This window comes from Madurella fahalii (genome assembly GCF_045866475.1).
Source record: "Madurella fahalii IFM 68171 DNA, scaffold_6, whole genome shotgun sequence".
NCBI classification, from domain to species: Eukaryota; Fungi; Ascomycota; class Sordariomycetes; order Sordariales; genus Madurella; species Madurella fahalii.
The window spans coordinates 2,503,018-2,519,894 of NW_027263976.1; the positions used below are offsets into that span (position 1 = coordinate 2,503,018).

The 16,877-nt window shown below is 56.5% G+C and overlaps 3 protein-coding genes across 3 annotated transcripts; all 3 read right to left on the minus strand.

Moving 5' to 3' along the window:
* Positions 1–297: 297 nt before the first annotated feature.
* MFIFM68171_10776 (uncharacterized protein) lies at positions 298–2,823 on the minus strand (the record flags this gene model as incomplete). Its single annotated transcript, XM_071066195.1, has 3 exons — positions 298–505; positions 563–2,713; positions 2,798–2,823. The coding sequence occupies 3 exons, from the start codon at positions 2,821–2,823 to the stop codon at positions 298–300; spliced, it is 2,385 nt and encodes a 794-aa protein (XP_070922296.1).
* A 4,755-nt stretch (positions 2,824–7,578) lies between these two features.
* Positions 7,579–9,873, minus strand: MFIFM68171_10777 (uncharacterized protein; the record flags this gene model as incomplete). The annotated part of the gene is made up of 4 exons (XM_071066196.1): positions 7,579–8,055; positions 8,113–9,371; positions 9,423–9,781; positions 9,851–9,873. The coding sequence occupies 4 exons, from the start codon at positions 9,871–9,873 to the stop codon at positions 7,579–7,581; spliced, it is 2,118 nt and encodes a 705-aa protein (XP_070922297.1).
* A 5,916-nt stretch (positions 9,874–15,789) lies between these two features.
* Positions 15,790–16,554, minus strand: MFIFM68171_10778 (uncharacterized protein; the record flags this gene model as incomplete). Its single annotated transcript, XM_071066197.1, has 1 exon — positions 15,790–16,554. One exon carries the CDS (start codon positions 16,552–16,554, stop codon positions 15,790–15,792), a length of 765 nt encoding a protein of 254 aa, XP_070922298.1.
* Positions 16,555–16,877: the final 323 nt, after the last annotated feature.

A 16,877-nucleotide genomic window follows, 5' to 3' on the forward strand; every position in this document is an offset into this window, starting at 1 on the left:
GTCAACAGTCTGTCGGTTCATGGCGTCTGTGCTTGATTCTCTCTGCCCACCTCTCGTTGTCAATCATCCAAGGCTATATGGAACGTTCGGGTATCATATGTACTTGGCAGCTCGCTGCAAAGCTCGCCGTCGCCGGCTCCATCTCCTTTCGGACTTTACTTCCATCACAGTATTATGCTAAGGTTAAACTGGCCGGGAGGCTCATCCAAACCCCTTACATGGCTGCGCCTGACCATAACTGCCTGTTGCGTGATCCGTTGCCCTTTCTCAGGATGCGGAGTTCTGCGGATTGACCTATCAGCGGAACGATTTGAACGACTTGTGGGCAAGCGGCGATGTGACCGACCCCGGAGGCCCGACTGCCCCCGATATGCGGCCGTTGTCCCGGAGCCTGCCCCCTCGCATGTTTGGAGTGTTCGCACAGAACGCGCAGATATAGATGGACGGCATGTCCCGCTGTGTAATGTTGACACAGTGGCCGTGCACCCACATTTCGCATGATTCACTAATTGGCGTCTGTTAGTACTGATCATTGTGTGCAAAGCTCGGCGCGGATACGCACCATTGAACCAGAAAGTCATTCCGGCCGGCTTCGGCTCGGTTGCAGATGCAACGGACACCGCGGCTTCTTGAGTCGCTTGTCGGAGTGGGCAAGCTTGTCTCGCTCAGGGTTGTGGGCGACGTCGCGGGTTGCCCGGCGTAGTTGCCCGTAAACCCGGTTGTCCCAGATGCGCTCGAAGAGAGCCGTTTCTGTTTGGACGCCGACCATTGCCGTTGTCGGCTCTCACGCACTTTCCGGAGCTCACTAGCAGCGTCCCCAGAAGCCTTGCGCGTCGGAGTCAAATCATTAACCACCGTCTCTCCATCGCTATCCGCGTCATTTTGGGACCCTCCCTGAAAGCTCGTGTACGACGTGGTGCTGTGTTCGCTAACGCTTCGTTGCGAATTGTGGAACGGATGGATGGTCGTCGGTTTCCGAGGGTCCGGAAGCGCAAATGACGTATTCCTGCTGGGAATGATGATGGGCTCGTCATCCGTAGATGACGAATCATCGTCGTCTGATGAGTCCCATTGATGACGACGTGCTACGGTATACGAACTATGTCTCTTCCGGGCGCTTGAGGGAGGCTCATCAACCACAACGACAGTGGTCTCTACCCGGGCGCGACCATTGGCGTCAATGGTAAATTTCGCTTGCGTACGCATCTGTGGGCCTGAGGTCTCGGGAATCGAGGAGAGGCTCGACAAGCGGTGGTGGTGCCGGTTGTTAGTGCCTTTCGATGGCGACACCCTTCCGCTTGGCCTCTGGGGCTGTGATACGATAGGGCGGTTTGCACTGACTCCGGCATTATTTACCAACTGAGACTGTGGCCGTGGAGCCGGTGCCAGGGTAGGCAGAGATGACCGGCCTATTGTCTTCCTCCCCTTACTCTCGCTGAAACTGCGAGAGAGTCCTGGACGGCCGGTAGCTTTGATCGGAGAGCTCGCCAAAGACCGATCTTGTTTCCTTGGAGTTACATCTTTAACGCTGACCGAACGACGCGATTCACTAGGTCCAGCAGCATTCGGGATTGATGGCACTCGACTATCTGTTGGGCCGTCCTGGCTCGTCATGGGGCCTGATGAACTCGGCGCTTGCATAGGCTGGTTAAAAGACGCTGTGTCCATGCTTGCAGACTGCGGCCGGCTGAAAAGAAGCCCCGGGTTCACGGCGCCACCGTTATCACCCATCCTGAACGGGTCATCGATAGCTGTGGGGTAACTGACGGCGAACATCTGATGCTCCGTCGACGAAGTTACGAGCATCGGTACGGGTGCCTGGGAGACGAGAGAAGGCTGATGATCGCCTGAAGAGACATGTCCGTCTCCATGCCCTGCGATGCCGCTTTGGTCTTGCAACATCTGGTTTACTCTTTGCCAATCCTCTGGTCCGGGAGGTTGCTGCGGAGTTGGCGGCTGAAAGACGTCTCCCCCGTTCGCCCCGAAATCTATGTCCATGCCAGCGAGATTAGGGTCCGGGTCCCAGAAGGATCTTTGCGCTCCAAATGCTGGCGCGGAAGCCGGGGCCGACAGAGGGTAACCGAACATGTCGCCCTGAGCCGTCACAAAGTTGCCTATGGCCTGTTGCTGGGTGGTCGCCATGTAGTGCGGCTGCTGAACAAAGTCCTGGTCATTTTGCATGGCGGCGGTGTCAAGCTTAGGTGCAAGCTTGCGGTCACCCTTGCGAGCCGTCGGGGGCGGGGTTACTGTTTGCCCTTGTGATCCAAGGGCAGCCGTGCCACGCGCCTTCACACGCCTCCCTACGGATCCCGGGAGCTGATCGACAGCGGCTGAGCGATCAAATGTCGGCGTCTGCAAGGGAGCCGGCAATGATCGCACCACCTCAGACGACTCGACAAGGGAGAAGGGAAGGCTTTGGTTCGGTGAGAGCTTGTTCGCGGGGGTCCTCTCGGCGGACAACGGCCGTTCCTGGCCCACGCCAACGGAATACGGGGTTGCCGGACCGAAATCTGGGAAGGGGTCTCGACTGCCTCTCAAGTTTCCCGGCGTCGCGTTGAAGACGGAATATTCCTCGGCAAAGCGAGGAGTCCACCCGCCCGACTCGTCGAACCGTCCCTGATTTTTCTTGGGCGTCTCGAAAACGGGGCTCGGCAAGATGGCAAACGTGGGTGTCCGTTTAGGCGTGGGAGGCTGAGCGTTTGGATCACCAAAGCTAAGGAGGCTCGATTATCAGCATGGCAAACAACCGGGCGACCCGCACGATTCCGAGCGCATTGGGCCAGAGGAGGATGCGAACCTGGAGGCCAGCTGATCCGCGCTCATAGCAGATTCGATTCTGTCTCAAGCATATATCCCAAGCAGCGTCGATTGATCGGAGTGGTTGGTGGGTCGAACCAAGCATTCGAGTCTCAAAGAGAACGGGTGTCGGCTCGCCAATGTTTCAGTGCGATATTCGCCCCGACCCGGAAACTATGCTCATCAATCCGTCGTCGAGTTTCGTTCAGTAATGGCAGCAAACATTAACCTGGATGCCAAAGCCAGTCAGTAAACGCGGGTTTTGAGCGGGGCCAAAAGATGTTGGATCCCCTCCCCTCAAAAAAAACAGACCTAGGCAACAAGGCGGGGCAGGAATAAAACGGCAATTGTCAAGACATCAGGGAGAGATCTCATTTGGTTGCGACAATGCCGGCGAAGGTTAGGAACGAAATATAGCATCCAATTTCTGGGGGGCTGAAAACACGGCATGCAAAAAGCTGCCGTATAGTCGGGTCTGTGCTGCTTGGGTGGGCTAAGAGCCGGAAGCGCTGGGCAACCAACGGCACAGCTGCCCCCTGCGGATACCAGATGGCGGAGTGCGTATCCAATGTATTCACAGACGCATTATAATACATACCGACTAAGGCACAGTAGAACAGACAATTGCCCTCTCAGTTGGCCTGGCGCGAGGGTCCCTCGACTGCCCACAGTGTCCAGAGAGACTTGAGAATCTGGGGCCGGCGGCAACAAAGGGAGGGCGACTGCCGCATGAGACTTGGTATAAACCTCGTTGTGTGGTTGTGCGGGATGTCTATGACCGAGGGGCGGCTAAAGGATTGAAGGGTACTGCGGCCAAGTGGTAACGTTATTGGTGGCTGGTGGCCCGCCTGCTGCTGCAAGAGCGAGTGGGGGGTGTGGTGGACCAAAAAATGTTGGCCGCTCAGGCACTTGCAGAGGGAGTGAGCTGCCTGGCAGATGGGACGGTGAATTCCAGCACCGAGAAGGGAGGTTGTGGTCTTGCGTTGTCTCGAGGATGGGATCCCTGCAGCGGGCATGCTGTTGTGAATTAATCGCCGGACGTGTTCAACATTGAAGACGGGAGCCGTACTACACTTCGCTCCATAGTACATATGTAGAACCCCACCCACTGGTCTGTCATCTTCGGAATCGCCCGCGAGATACCTAAGCTAGTGCTACGTGCCTATTAGGCAGTCTCCTCGACCGCTCATCGGGGACCTGAACTCAGCCATACCGATAGGGCCAGGCATCCCCCACCTACGGCTTTAACACGGAAGCAACTGCAGAGCCGAGATTGTTGATTCACAGCCTGGGAAACCGCATGTGGTGAAATCCAAGAGGCAGCTGTGGGCGGTTTGTGCGAGTCTCCAGATAACCTAACTCCAGGATCCGCGATCCCCCGGGGAGACCGATCCATCGTGCGTCTGCAGGTCGTGGTCTCACGAAAGCGAGCATGCTGAGTGCAACCCCAGCCAATGCTCAGCGTTGCACGGGGAGCCGTGACCAAGACATGCACCATAGATGAGTCAAAGGCCCCCTGCTAGCAGCAGCTCCGGAGGCAGCGACCCCCAAAAGAGGGTCCCCTGGGCCAGTGGAGAGATTCGGTGCAGAGGTTCGGTGCAGAGCAATGTCGCAACTAGAAAGAACCAGGCTACAATGACGAGAGATAACTCGGTTAGGCATGGCTCAGGAGGAACCATTTCTGGTTCTGACTTGTGAGGTTTGTTTGTCTGGTCACAGCCAATAAGAAGGTATTCTGTGGGGTAAGCGGTCTCCAGCCCTGCTCTGACACCTGGAGTCCGGCCTGTCAGTTGCCAGCGCACCGGTGATTGCATCGTCTCATCTCTCGCTCTTTCATCATAGGTTTACCCTCGTATCTGACGATCTCTTTCCCTGACATGTCGGGGGGGGGGGGGGGGGGGGGGCGAGCAAATTTATTCCGGTTTCCCATGCATCCCATTGTACCTAGTTATGTCGACAGCAACAGCCAATTCCTGCACAAAGCCCGGATCCGGAGAACTCTCACCGCTTGCAGCTTGGTACTGGCTCGGTACTGCATACTTTAGTGGGCAAATTACTTTCCTGCCAACAAACAGGATGAACGGCGGTGGGTCAAGGTATGTATGTTCCTGCAGCTACCATTGAAGGGCCTCAATACAGGTTTGGAGCTCACGGAACTGTACTCGCCGTCTCGTGTCCTGCACGGTAAATCCGGGGTTAAAGAAGCCGTCCATAACTGACCTGTAGCAGTCGCTGGGTTCCTGCGTCAATGCAACACGGGAAATTGATGCTGCTTCTTGCTCATAAGCGCCGAGACTGGACGCCTCACCTCACTGGATGTGCATCTTCAGAACACCAACGCTCCCAAGAAGCAGGATCCCGTAGGGCCTACCCCGAATGTCGATGTCTCTCCCCCCCACCTCCCACTCTCTCTCTCTCTCTCACACACACACACACACACACACACTCTCTCTCTCTCTCTCTCTCTCTCTCTCTCATAATCCTTAATTAGCAGCAAGCATGCCTACCAATGCCTTCCTCGGAAATGGGGAAATTGATAATTGATGCTGATCCCGAGAACCTGGAGTAAAACTAGCATCATCAATTTCGAGGTCCCAAGAGTCGGCAGAGTTTCGTCGTCCCAAGCCCAGTGGGTGGGGGGCTAACCGCGCCAAGTATAGTATGTACGACCATACCCCCGTCGGCTGGAAGAACTGAAAATAGCTCTGGCGGACCGCTGCTGTGGTATAAGAGCGTACCGTGTGCAACTTCAGAGGCGTTTCTGGGCCGGTTGATGAAACGTCGCGGAGGTGTTGGTGTGGTGTTTGAACACTCTATCCCGCCCAGTCCCACGGATGGCTGGACAGGTCTGTCGGGAAGGCTTGATTGGCGGGGCAGCCGAGCCAGTCAGCAGGCTCAGCTGCAAACCGCCATTCTCCCCTGTCGTCCTCGAGTCCTTGGTACACTCTTCCAACTGCTTCACCGAGAAGGTTTTGCAGGTTCTCACCATTCTGGTGTGTTGACACCCGACTCGAGGATAGTGAATGCGGCTTTCTCTGTTTGGGTAAACTGAGAGACCAATGCAATCCTAAGTTTTCTTTCCTCTTGTTCAACCGCTCAGCGCAAGGGAAAGCCACAACTGGCCCAAGATCCGCCACACCCCGCCGAGGCCAGCTGAATCTGCAAGCACTTTAGCATCCCTGCCGGGTTGGTTCCATAGGGCAGAGACATGAATTTCCTTTCTATTCCCTCATCAGCGAGCAGTGGTTGCCGGGCCAGCCACGAAGCACACCATGAGCCAGGGGCCTGCGGCCAGGCAAAAGCAGCTCTTCAATAATCTTATCAGATTTATTGAATATCCTTGACTTCCCAGGGGAGCATATCAGCCCAAGCTTACTCCGATCGCCGACGAGGAGACAAATCGGGATGTGCCCCCAGGTCTCTTCCGCATGTACACCATCGAAAGCTGCCGCCCGCAACCCAAAGTACTGCCGATACCCCTCCTGCCTCCATCGTACGAAGCTCCAGGTTGGCCGTCTTACCGAGCTGGGTGTGTCCCTGAATCCCGCACAGTTGGGGGTCGAATCAGATCCCCAACCTCGTTGAGCCCCTTTCCATTATTCCCAGGAAAACCGAAAGCACGGGATTGTAAGAGAGACACGTATTCCGTTTGGGTCGGTGCCTAGATGAGATGCGTTGTTGGTAACATTGCCGCATGTCCTATCGGGAACCATCGGTTACAGGATTCAGGGGTGTTGCTCTGTACCTCGGGTATGCTATTTCATACCACCAACAAATTGGGTCGTAAGATGTGTGCGCATCTTGGAAAATCCAGAGCCTTTTTGGAGAAACTGGAATCACAGCAGCAGCACGACCTAGAGACAGGCACTCTTCAAGATCAGTAGTAAACCAATTCAGATTCACTCATCCCTCCATCAAACTGCCCAAGTTAACCATAGCCACTAAAACTATCCATCTCCATCCAGTCTTCCAATTTGGCCCACCTCCTCCCAATTGCCCCCGATAAAAAGTACCAGCCTTTCCTCAATATCCACCACCGCCCGCCTCCCAGGGTATCAACGTGTCGTTCACGCCATGACTCGCTAACTAAACTATCTAAACTAAAGTACTAGCTACGCTATGATTAAATTGAGGCTTGGAGGGTGGAGAGAACTGAATGCAGAAATAACGAAAAGACGATAAAAAGACGATATGAAATAAAGGCGGCAAAACGCGCAAGATTCGAAGCAGAAAAGCGGCCAGCAGCTTGAGGGTGCGGATAAAAGAGTAAGAGGAGAATTGAACCGGAAAAAAAAACAAGATGAAAAACGAAAGAAACTGAGTCAAAAGAAATGTGTGAAATCTGGACGTTTGTCTCAAACAAATGCGTGCTGAAGTCGTCGAGTCAAATGACATGGTATCTCGCCAATTAAGATGTTGCCTCCGCCTCTTGCCTCGCCAAATCAAAGGAAATAGGAGGTGGGAAAAAAAAAAAATAAAAAAAATAAAATAAAATAAAACGCCAATCATCCCCGACAGCAAGCTTGATATCAACCCCCTTAACCCAAGCTTTCCCACTTCACGCTGAATGAAGTTATGCCATGGCCAGTCTATATAAGTATACTACTCTGTGTTTTCCGAAAATCGTCAACATCATCATCGGCGGCAGCTGCCAAAAGAGAAGAATGAAGTGATTGATTTTGCTTTCGGTTCATAGCGGGCATTAAGTTGATCATTGCTGCCGCGATGACGGCAACAAGATATGAGAGAGCGACCAATCTGGCTTGAAATGAAAAATGAGACTTAGATCATGTTCGGGAAACCGTCAATGCCGCCGATCGGGCCGATCGGGCTCATGATCGCTGACCGCGGAGGCGGTTGCGGAGGCGCCGAAATCGCGTGGGTGTGTATCTGCGGGGGAATCGGCCTGGGAGGTCGATGATGCTGAGGCATTGGCGGAGCCTGCAGCTTGAGCTGTGGCGGTTGCTGCACTGGCTGCTGTGAAGGCAAAGGGGGTTGTTGTTGGTGATCTTGAGACGATCGCGGCCGTTGTGCTTGCTGCAGTGGAGGCTGAGCATTCGACTGTGCCTGAGCCTGGGCCTGGGCCTGAGCCTGAGCCTTCGCTGGAGTTGGCGTGTTTGCAGTTGAGACTGCCGGCGTCATCTGTGGCGTGAGCGGCTCTGTCCTTGGTTTCGCGATGTTGGTCGCCGTCTGGTTCCGTGTGTAACTACTCTCCCTCCTGCGCTTCGGCGCGTCCTTGATCTTAGGATGAGTGTGGCACTGCCAGGCGGTCAGCTTAAGAGCTTTAGCAGATCAGAAGATGGCCGATGGGCTTACCTTATATGCGTGCCTGAACCACGTGGTCCCCTTCTTCTTGCTGCTTACCAGCGCAATCCACTCGTTACAGCTCCCGCAGAGCCCTTCCCACACGTCGGGGCTGCCATCCATACGCCTCGTCTCCTGCGGCTCCTGGAACGGATTTCCCGTTGCGGCACTAATGCCGTGCGTGAAACTCTTATCGTACCAGAAGGCGGAATTCTTGAGCACAAGCCACCGGCCCGGCTTGCAGATGCCGCACCAGCCTTCTCGCTTGTTTCCATGGCCTCGCACCCACTTCGGTGTGTACAAGTCGCCGTCGAACCTGAGTTCCTGCTCGTGGGGGACAAGGTCTTGGTCGGTTGGGTTCATGTCTTCGGGCGGAGGGGGCACCTGCTCTTCGTGCAACGAGGCGTACAAGTCGGGGGGGTCTGAAAGGTCGGTATAGTGGCTGTGCAGTGAGTGAGGGTCGGCATTGCTCTGGAGCATGCGGAAGAGTCCATGAGAAAGCAGCGGAGGAGCATTCTCAAACTGATGCGCATCCGGGTGGAAGGCGTGCGAAGGTAGTTGCGTCGGCAAGAGCATGCTATTGCGATGAAAGGCCGGGGCATTGCTCATGAGGTAAGGGTGCTGCTGTGCTGCTTGGAGGTTCCCAAAGTTGAGGGGTAACTGGCCGTGGGCGATCGTGGGCGAAGAGTGGCGCGACGTCATGCGGGCATGTAAGTTGAAGGCGTCGTGGGGATGATGGTAGACAAACGGGGACGGTCGTCGATTGGGTGTCGTGCCATAGGACCCGGTGGACCAACGCTTGTTCCTGGCGCTCTCAACCGAGTACGGAGCAGCGCGCACTCCCGGACGAGGCGACGGCGATGCCCTCCCCCTACTCTGAGTGCGTACCAGTTCGGATCGAGTCTGAGGTGTCATTCTCGGCGATGCGACAGGGGACAGCTGGGTCGAGGAAATCATTGAATTCCTATTAGACGGCGGCGGGTAGTCTGAAGTGAGCGAAGGTGCATCCGAGAGGGCCGCAGAGAAATCTTCGTAGGACGTCATTTCCGACAAAGCGCCAGATGTAGACACGGTGAACGACGATCCAGACATTCTGCGCGGGTTCAGTCCATTGTCGAATGCCATTGAATCGCCCTCCAAGGGAGGGCCGGGATATCGGAGGTCAAGGATCGGAATCGCCTCGTCGGTTGTGTAGGCTTGGCCAATGTTCATCTCGGAGTCCAGTCCCGGGATGTCCAGGCTATCGCCGCACGGTTTCTGCGCCCACGTGTCTGGCAGGACTGTTAGTCCCCCGATGGCTCCATGCCGGTCGTAGCACTCACTACTCTCCATCGTGGTGGTGGGGTAGAAGTCTTGATGGACAGAAACGGGCCGAGACGACATCGCGTCACTTGGTGTTTGCTGTATCGGCACGCAGGATGAGTCCCACGCCGGGAGACCCTCAAACCCTTCTCCAACACAATACGAGAAGCCCTCGTGAATCGTGGCCGGCCTTGGTCTCAAGCCCTGAGAGGTTGGCGTCGTCCATACTCCTTGCGGCGCTGCCATTGACTCCGTCTTAACCGGCATCGCGTTCCCGTTCATGGCGACGATGGGGGTATGGCGAGGAGGCGGGACGTCTCCCCTGAACTTGTTATCGGCCTCGTTGAAGGTGAAGGAAGGTATCTGTACTTGGTGCCGTCTATATTATTCATTCGAGTAAGTCCTGTGTTTCTGGGTCAGGCGTGGGAAGGGATGGGAAACGGCATACAGTTGTGCTTGAGTAGAATCCATAGCCGTACGACTCCAGGCGCAAGGAGCGTGCGGCTAATCTATTATTGAGCGGGAGCCGAGCGTGGCCTTGGAACGTTAGCATGAATGCACGGGTAGAATCGAGCCTAGGTGGTCGCGGGCCCGCCGGGGGATCCACTAGACAGGGCGTATTGTGTGTCATGAGACTCCAGCAGGCCGCTGTTGGAAACTTACCGGGATCTTATAACACGCGCAATAGCCGGGTCCAGAGCATCAGATAAAGACTGGTAGACTAGAGTGAGAAGGCACCGCGCGCCCGCGTAGACCGGTGTAGATGTGGTGATGGCTAATGAGTGTCTCGGTGTCCGGATATGATCTCGGTAGCAGGTGTTGGTGAATGATGGTGAGCCTCCAGATGGGCCAAGATGCGAGAAATGTCAACAGCAAGGTGGCGAGATGGGAAGCGAGACAGGGAGTGACGGGTCGAGGTCTCGGATGCTGGGAAAAGGAACGTGTTGAGTCGGGCCAGGACCGACAAGTCAGGCAAGTAGGTCCACACTGGCGTCCGTCCGGGGAAAAGCGGGAGAAAGAGCCAGCTCTTGGTATATTATAGACCAGAAAGCCGATATATATCAGGGGGCGCCGAACCAAAAAATTTGTTAAAGGAGTGACTAGAGGTGGATGGGCAGCCAGTTGTGAAGAGATTGGGGGGTGGGATGACGCGGAGGGAACAAAAAAGAGGCCCGGATGGCGGGGCTGCGTAGGACCCTTGGGGGTATAAGAGAGAAAGCCGTGTGGGCTGAGAGGTGATGGTCAACGGGACGGGGGCTATAGTTCAGCACGGTCGAGTTCGGAACACCGGTTGGAGCTAAGCCGGATTTTCACACAAACCTGACCTGCGTCTCTGATGTCGAGGACAGGTGGTGTGCGAGAAACTGCTTGGCCGGTTCGAAGCAGACGGCTGCAGGGATCTTGAGGAGCAGGGTTGGGATGGGCTGGCAGGGGTAGGCAGGGTTGCAGCTGTCCATCAGTGATGGGGCAGCGGGGAGGTGTGAGAGGATGAGGAACCAGGGACTGGGACTGGAACTCTGAACAATTCTTCCCATTTGGGGAAGTAGGGGAGCCCGGACAAAACACCGGACGGCAGGGGATCTCCCACAAGTGTCCAAGATCCGAACCCGAACCTGGGGCAAGAAGGCCGAGAAGCAGGGAGGGGAGCGAGCCGCAGCAGACCCAAGGATGTAAGTGCAATGACAGGGAGCCTGGGAGGATGCCAAGATGGAAGCCTCAGAGAAGGGAAGAATCGATGTCGCTGGTCCAGGAACCGGCACCTGACAGAGGCAATCCACTTGGGCGAGACGAAGGGGGTTAAGGAGTGGGCGAGGCTATCCCATGCGGGGACCCGGCCCTGCGGAGGCTGAGGCTCGACGAGGGTCTCTGTGGGAAGACACAGAGGAGGTGGCTTGTCTCATCCGTGTGTGTGCCGAGTGTACGATATGGTGGCAACATGGATAGAGCGCGGGGTTGGGGGGGGGGGGGGGGGGGGGGGCAGAACACAAGAGGGCTCCAAGGCAAGAAACTCATCAGGCCGAAAATACACAGAGCTGTCATCGTCCACAGACTGAGGCGCGAGATGTTGCTACTCGTTTGACACAACAAGAGTCGGTCAAGCAGACGACCTGGCACGCCAGAGCCGCGATTCCTGCACCGTAGATCCGGCGGAGGATATTCGAAGCCCGATGGGTTGCAGTCGCCGCAAGAGGGTTGCGAGAAACTCGACATTTTTAGCCAAGGTCAGCCCCCGCTCTGCAGCGAAGATCAAGGTCGAGCATGTTTGGCAGGACCGCATCTAGCATCGGGCGCCGTTTTGGCACCGGCGATCCGGATCTCGTCGGGGGGCACTGCTGTTTTCGCCTTGCACCAGATGTCCACACGATGGGCGGCTCAGGATGGCAATCCAGACCAGGCCCGATAGCAGACTCTGGTTCCGGGGGCAGCACGACGGGCAGGCTTGCTACTAGACCTGTCTTGTACCTCGTCCGCTAATTATGAGCAACCAGAACGCGCGGAGCGACTTGTACAACGCAGTGCTGCAATCCGTCAGTTTCCCGGCCGTGTCATCGACTGACAGACGGCCGCTCCTGCGCCTGTGAATGGGTGACCTGACGGGTCAGGGCGGGCTGCCAGGCACCAGAACACCCGGACGGCCGTGCGCAAGGTGATCTGATGAGATCGGATTGGCGGGAAGAATAAATTTGGAAAAGAAGGGAAAAAAGAGAGGGCCTCGCGATCTTGGAATGGCCGCTGGCTGGCTGGCGCCTCCATCTAACCCCACAAAAATCCTCAACCGGACGGGAATGATTGCTTGGGCTTGCAGCATTTGAAGGGATGTACCTTGGACGCCATGAGGGGTTCCCCGGGCGATGCTCGGGCTCAGCGCCCGGCGCAGTCGCGCGGGAAAGCCGCGCTCGCCATGTTGGCGGTGATGGTGGTGCGGGCAGGAACAATCGTGGCCCGTCGCGGTGAGCAGATGTCGTTGGGAAAGACGCGACTCGCAGCAGGGGCTTGCAGCGTTTGAGGTTGACGTTGCAGTGGGGCAGCGGCGCGTCGTGATTCGCTGCTGATGTAATCGGTACAGGAGTTGGTGGCACAAGGCCGAATATCCGCGATTTGTGGGAAGCGCGGTGGTGGGCTGGAACTCGACTCCAGTGGGGCCTTGCAGGGCTCCTAGCTGTCTCACATTTGTCGCAGAGAACCGACCCATGTCACGTTCTGCGTGGCATCCATCGCAACGTCCTTCTTCCAGAGCACCTTCTTGTCTCGCCCAGGGCAGGGGCCCAGGGCCCCCTCGTCTCTTGCTCTTGAGATCCCGATCGCAACTCTCCGAAGTGGATTGCAGGTTGCGGGTTGCGGGTTGCAGGTTGCTGATAACCGAAGCCCCGATTCCCGCGCCCTGTCATCCGGCGCGCCACGCCGCACGCAAGAACCCTTGGCGGAACCGACAGAGGTCGAACCTGAATGTGCTCGATCAGGTTAACAATTTCAAATCTTCAACACCTACCAGTTGCTAGGTAACCATGTGGTTGGCTCTTGGGCCAGATTGCAGAGGCTCACCTGGTGGATGATGGATGTTTTGTCATGTTGCAGCACAGCACCGCCACGACCCCTTCATCGCCCGCAGTCGCCATCGCTCGGTGTTTGGAACATGGTAGCGACGCGACACGGAGGATTGGTGATCTGGTGGATCTCGAACCATTCATCTGCTCCTGTACACTAGCGTTTCTTCCCGATCTCTACTGCTACTCCGTCTCGAGCAAGGTTCTCTGGGCCTTGTTTTGGACTGATGGGGTTTTTTTTTTTTTTTTTTTTCGAATTTCTCTCGTTTCTTCTGACCCAACAGCCCAGCGCTGACTCCCTGCAGCACTCCTTCATCCAAAGGCAGAGAGATTTGTTTCCCCAATCGAACCGGCGGACCCAGGCTCCCAGTTTGCACCTCGAAACTAAGCGACTTTGCCACCCGCTCGGCCGGCTGTTGTTCATGCTGCTCCATTTGGTGCCCTCTCATTGCTCGGTGTGCGCCTCTTCCACGTCGACAGCGGCGCCCTCCTCTTATATGATCCCTTGTTAAGCCCCGTTGGGCCTGGGCCCCTTGCCTGGCGTGATAATCATGACGATAGGTGCTGTACGTCGGGTGCTTGACCTATAGGGCTGGCGCCGACGCGCACTTGTGTGTCGTGGACGTGCGGCACAAATTCCGGAAGTACGGGCTGTATTACCTGACAGGTACAGTACTCCTTCCTGTCCAAGGAAATGTCGTCCAGCCAAGCTTTGGCCTATCCAAGGCCGCAGGCGGCAATTGTCGAACAGTGATCCTATGCGGGGAAGCGTACACTAAAAGCTACGCCACTCGGGCCCCTCTCCCCTTGCCAGTTCCTGTGCCTGACATTTGTCAGGCCGGTACCTGCATCGCCTATCTCCGTCACAACCCTCTTTTCCAAGAGCTACGCAAATACTGACAAGCAATGTCATCAACCAAAACTGCAGCCCTCCAGAGACGGTACCACTTGCGGGTTCTGGAGGTCGACTTCCATCAACATCTTTGACTGATCCTGACCGATCCCGGCGCCATGCGGGGGCGCCGCGAGTGCTCGGACGCCAGAGTTGCTTCTTTCCAAAGGACTTCGATGACATGTTCTCTGCAGGGCCGAGGTTTCTCGTCCCCTGCTTGGTTGCTATTCCGGAGACCCCGGCAGACCAGCCCAGGCCGGCCAGCGCGCAACAGGCCTACCGAGCACTGGAGATCGCACAGGTTTTGCATGACAATGCCCGCCGCTTTGGGAAATTATATCGTCTTTAGCCGTCCCGCGGCCTATAACTCGGCTCTTATGGAGATCCCCAAGCCAATGATGACGCGATCCTCTCCACAGGAAGAGGCCGCCCGCTCCGGGACGGAGTCCATTCAGTGTGGATTGTCCGTCCGCTAGGTAGGCAACTGAAGAAACGTGTGCCTTTGGATACGGAGGGATATTCCAGCAACGGGATGCCTCCATCCGATATGCCACAAGAATGTGGGGGTGAGCATCCACGACAGATTCCACGGGAGGGGAAGGTGCACCGTCGGCGGCGTGAAGAGGAAGCGAGAAGCGAGCAAAAGCGCGAGATATTACCGGACCACCCCGTCGGTGCCGAGCGCGCGTATATTGGTACCGCGCCGACGGGCTCGTTCGTTTCCGCCCTCACATGATCCACATCGCTTGCTCTTGTGTTTGATGTTTAACACCGCATCCCGCAACCGCCACTCAGCCTATCTATTCCGCCTCTTGGGCAAACCTGAGTCCATAGATAATACAAGTCAACAAGCAGGGCCAAGAGACAGAGGCGTTTAGCGTTGAGCGAAGCAGGCCTCTGGCAGGGCTTACCTGGCTTACTCAACACCGGAGTAACCATCCCGAGCAGCTGACTCGGAGACTCCCGCCGGTATCCCGGGACCGACTTCCCTCGTAACCGCTACCTGTAGATACGGGCCCTATCCCGGGCAACCGATAACAGATAGATTCGTTTAGAGGAGGGTCGAGGATCTGTGTCAGCTCGCCCGCGGCACAGGCCATCTATCCAGAACGAGGGTTACAAACACTTTGCAATGGCTGTTCTGTTAGGGATAGAAGCCGGTGAAGGGAGCTCCTACCCAGAAGGCTGGGCAGCTCACGCCGCACTACGCCGCAAACAGCGGTTCCTTGCCAGGGGGAATGAAAGTTGCCAAACCAATCGCTTGGCTTACGAACCAAACCCCGGCCCCCCTCCCACCCAAAAGTCTGGAGGGACTGGCTGGGCCGGATCGCGAAAGATCCCGACACATTGGGCTAGCCTGGTCTCATCACGGCTTATTAACTACGACGCTCTGCTCTCTAGGTGGATTGGTATTCTGGATCCGTGCTGAGGAGAAGGGTGATATAACCAAGGGCGAGTTGGCGGCGAAACTCTCGGTCAGCGATGCATGATTTGTTTCGTGGGATGGACACGTGGAAATCCCCCGAGCGCCCAGGTTCTGCAAACTGTGTTTGGGGCGTTGACAGCAGCATCTCGATCGTCTCAGAAGGCATTTAATTCCTTCCATAGGCATCCTGCTCTTGCGCCCCATTCTTACCCACAACACCTGCGTTACAAACATGAAAGGAATGGGCTAGTATGGGGATCGCTCGAGACCTAAGCAAGTTTCACCAAGCCAACTTACCGCCTTCTTACAGCGGCGGGTCTCATACCTCGAAACTGACATTGGTATCACTGACGGCCCAAAATCGGGCCACACTACCTCGTCCGCCCTCTTACCAAACCGGTCCCGCGCTTCGATGAAACCCCAGCTCCCGACACCAAGAGCATGACCAACTCATCCCACGCAACACTGGAAACAAAGACCCAACAACCCAGCCTCATCTCACAAGGCCATTCACATCCCCAATCCTAATCCTGACTCCCCCCATTGATCCTCCTCCAAACCTCGCTCTCGGCAGCAGACAGCCTCTCCCCAGCAGCCTTGGCCAACTTCATGGCCGAGCTCAGCATGCCTACATCCTCGTCTCCCCCCGAGGCCGCGCCAGCGTTCCCAACACTACCGTACGGTGGCGCATACCCTGATCGGGAATCATTCATCCCAGTCCCAGTCCCGCCCCAACCCTGCTGCTGCTGCTGCTGCTGCTGTAGTTGTTGTTGAAGGGGCTGATACCCACCCGCCATTGGCGGCGGGGGATGGCCTGAGGCTGCTGTCGCGGCTGCTGTTGTTGATGTCCCACGCTGGTTATACCCCACCTGCGGAGGGGGGATAGACATCTGGGGCGGATAGGCCGCGCCGGGGTTCCGAGCGTCTGACTGGGTCGACGCTTGCCCTGGCGGGACGGGAGCGGCAGTCGGGCTTGGCGCTGGGGGAGCGGGACCTCCGTGTTGCGTTGGGAACGGGAAGGGCGTGGCTTCGGGGAGGCGGGGGACTGCGCCTGGCTGTGGGGGAGGTGGTTGGTTTTGAGGGGGGAGAGGTTGTGTTCTCGTAGGCTGGTATTGTTGGTTTGTCACGGCAGAGGTCCGTGTGGGTGATGATGATGATGATGATGATGATGATGATGATGATGGGGGGACGGCGGCGTTGTCCGCTGCCGGAGCCACGGTTTCGGGAGTGATGCCCGACGCTTTGGCCGCGTTAATGGGGCTTTTGGTGTAGACTTTGATGGGGGGCATTTTGATATGATGATAATATGGATGTTCTCCGATTGATTGATCTGTCTGACGGGTAGGACGGCGGGTGTAGGTGAGTCGGGCGGGTAGTTGGAGGGCAAAGAGTGGCACGGAATAGCTCCGTACGGTGGTGCGGATTGATGGTTAATAAGTAGAAGAGTTGCTTGGTTTCTGCTATAGACTTGGGCTTCTTCTACAGCGAGAAGTTGTCGTTTGAATCGATTTGACAGCGTTAGGTGTCACCTCTTAAATAACACCCGAGTCCGAACACAGGTATAAGTGGCGACGTCATCAACAGGTGCTGCCAGGTGTTAGCAACTGGCAGG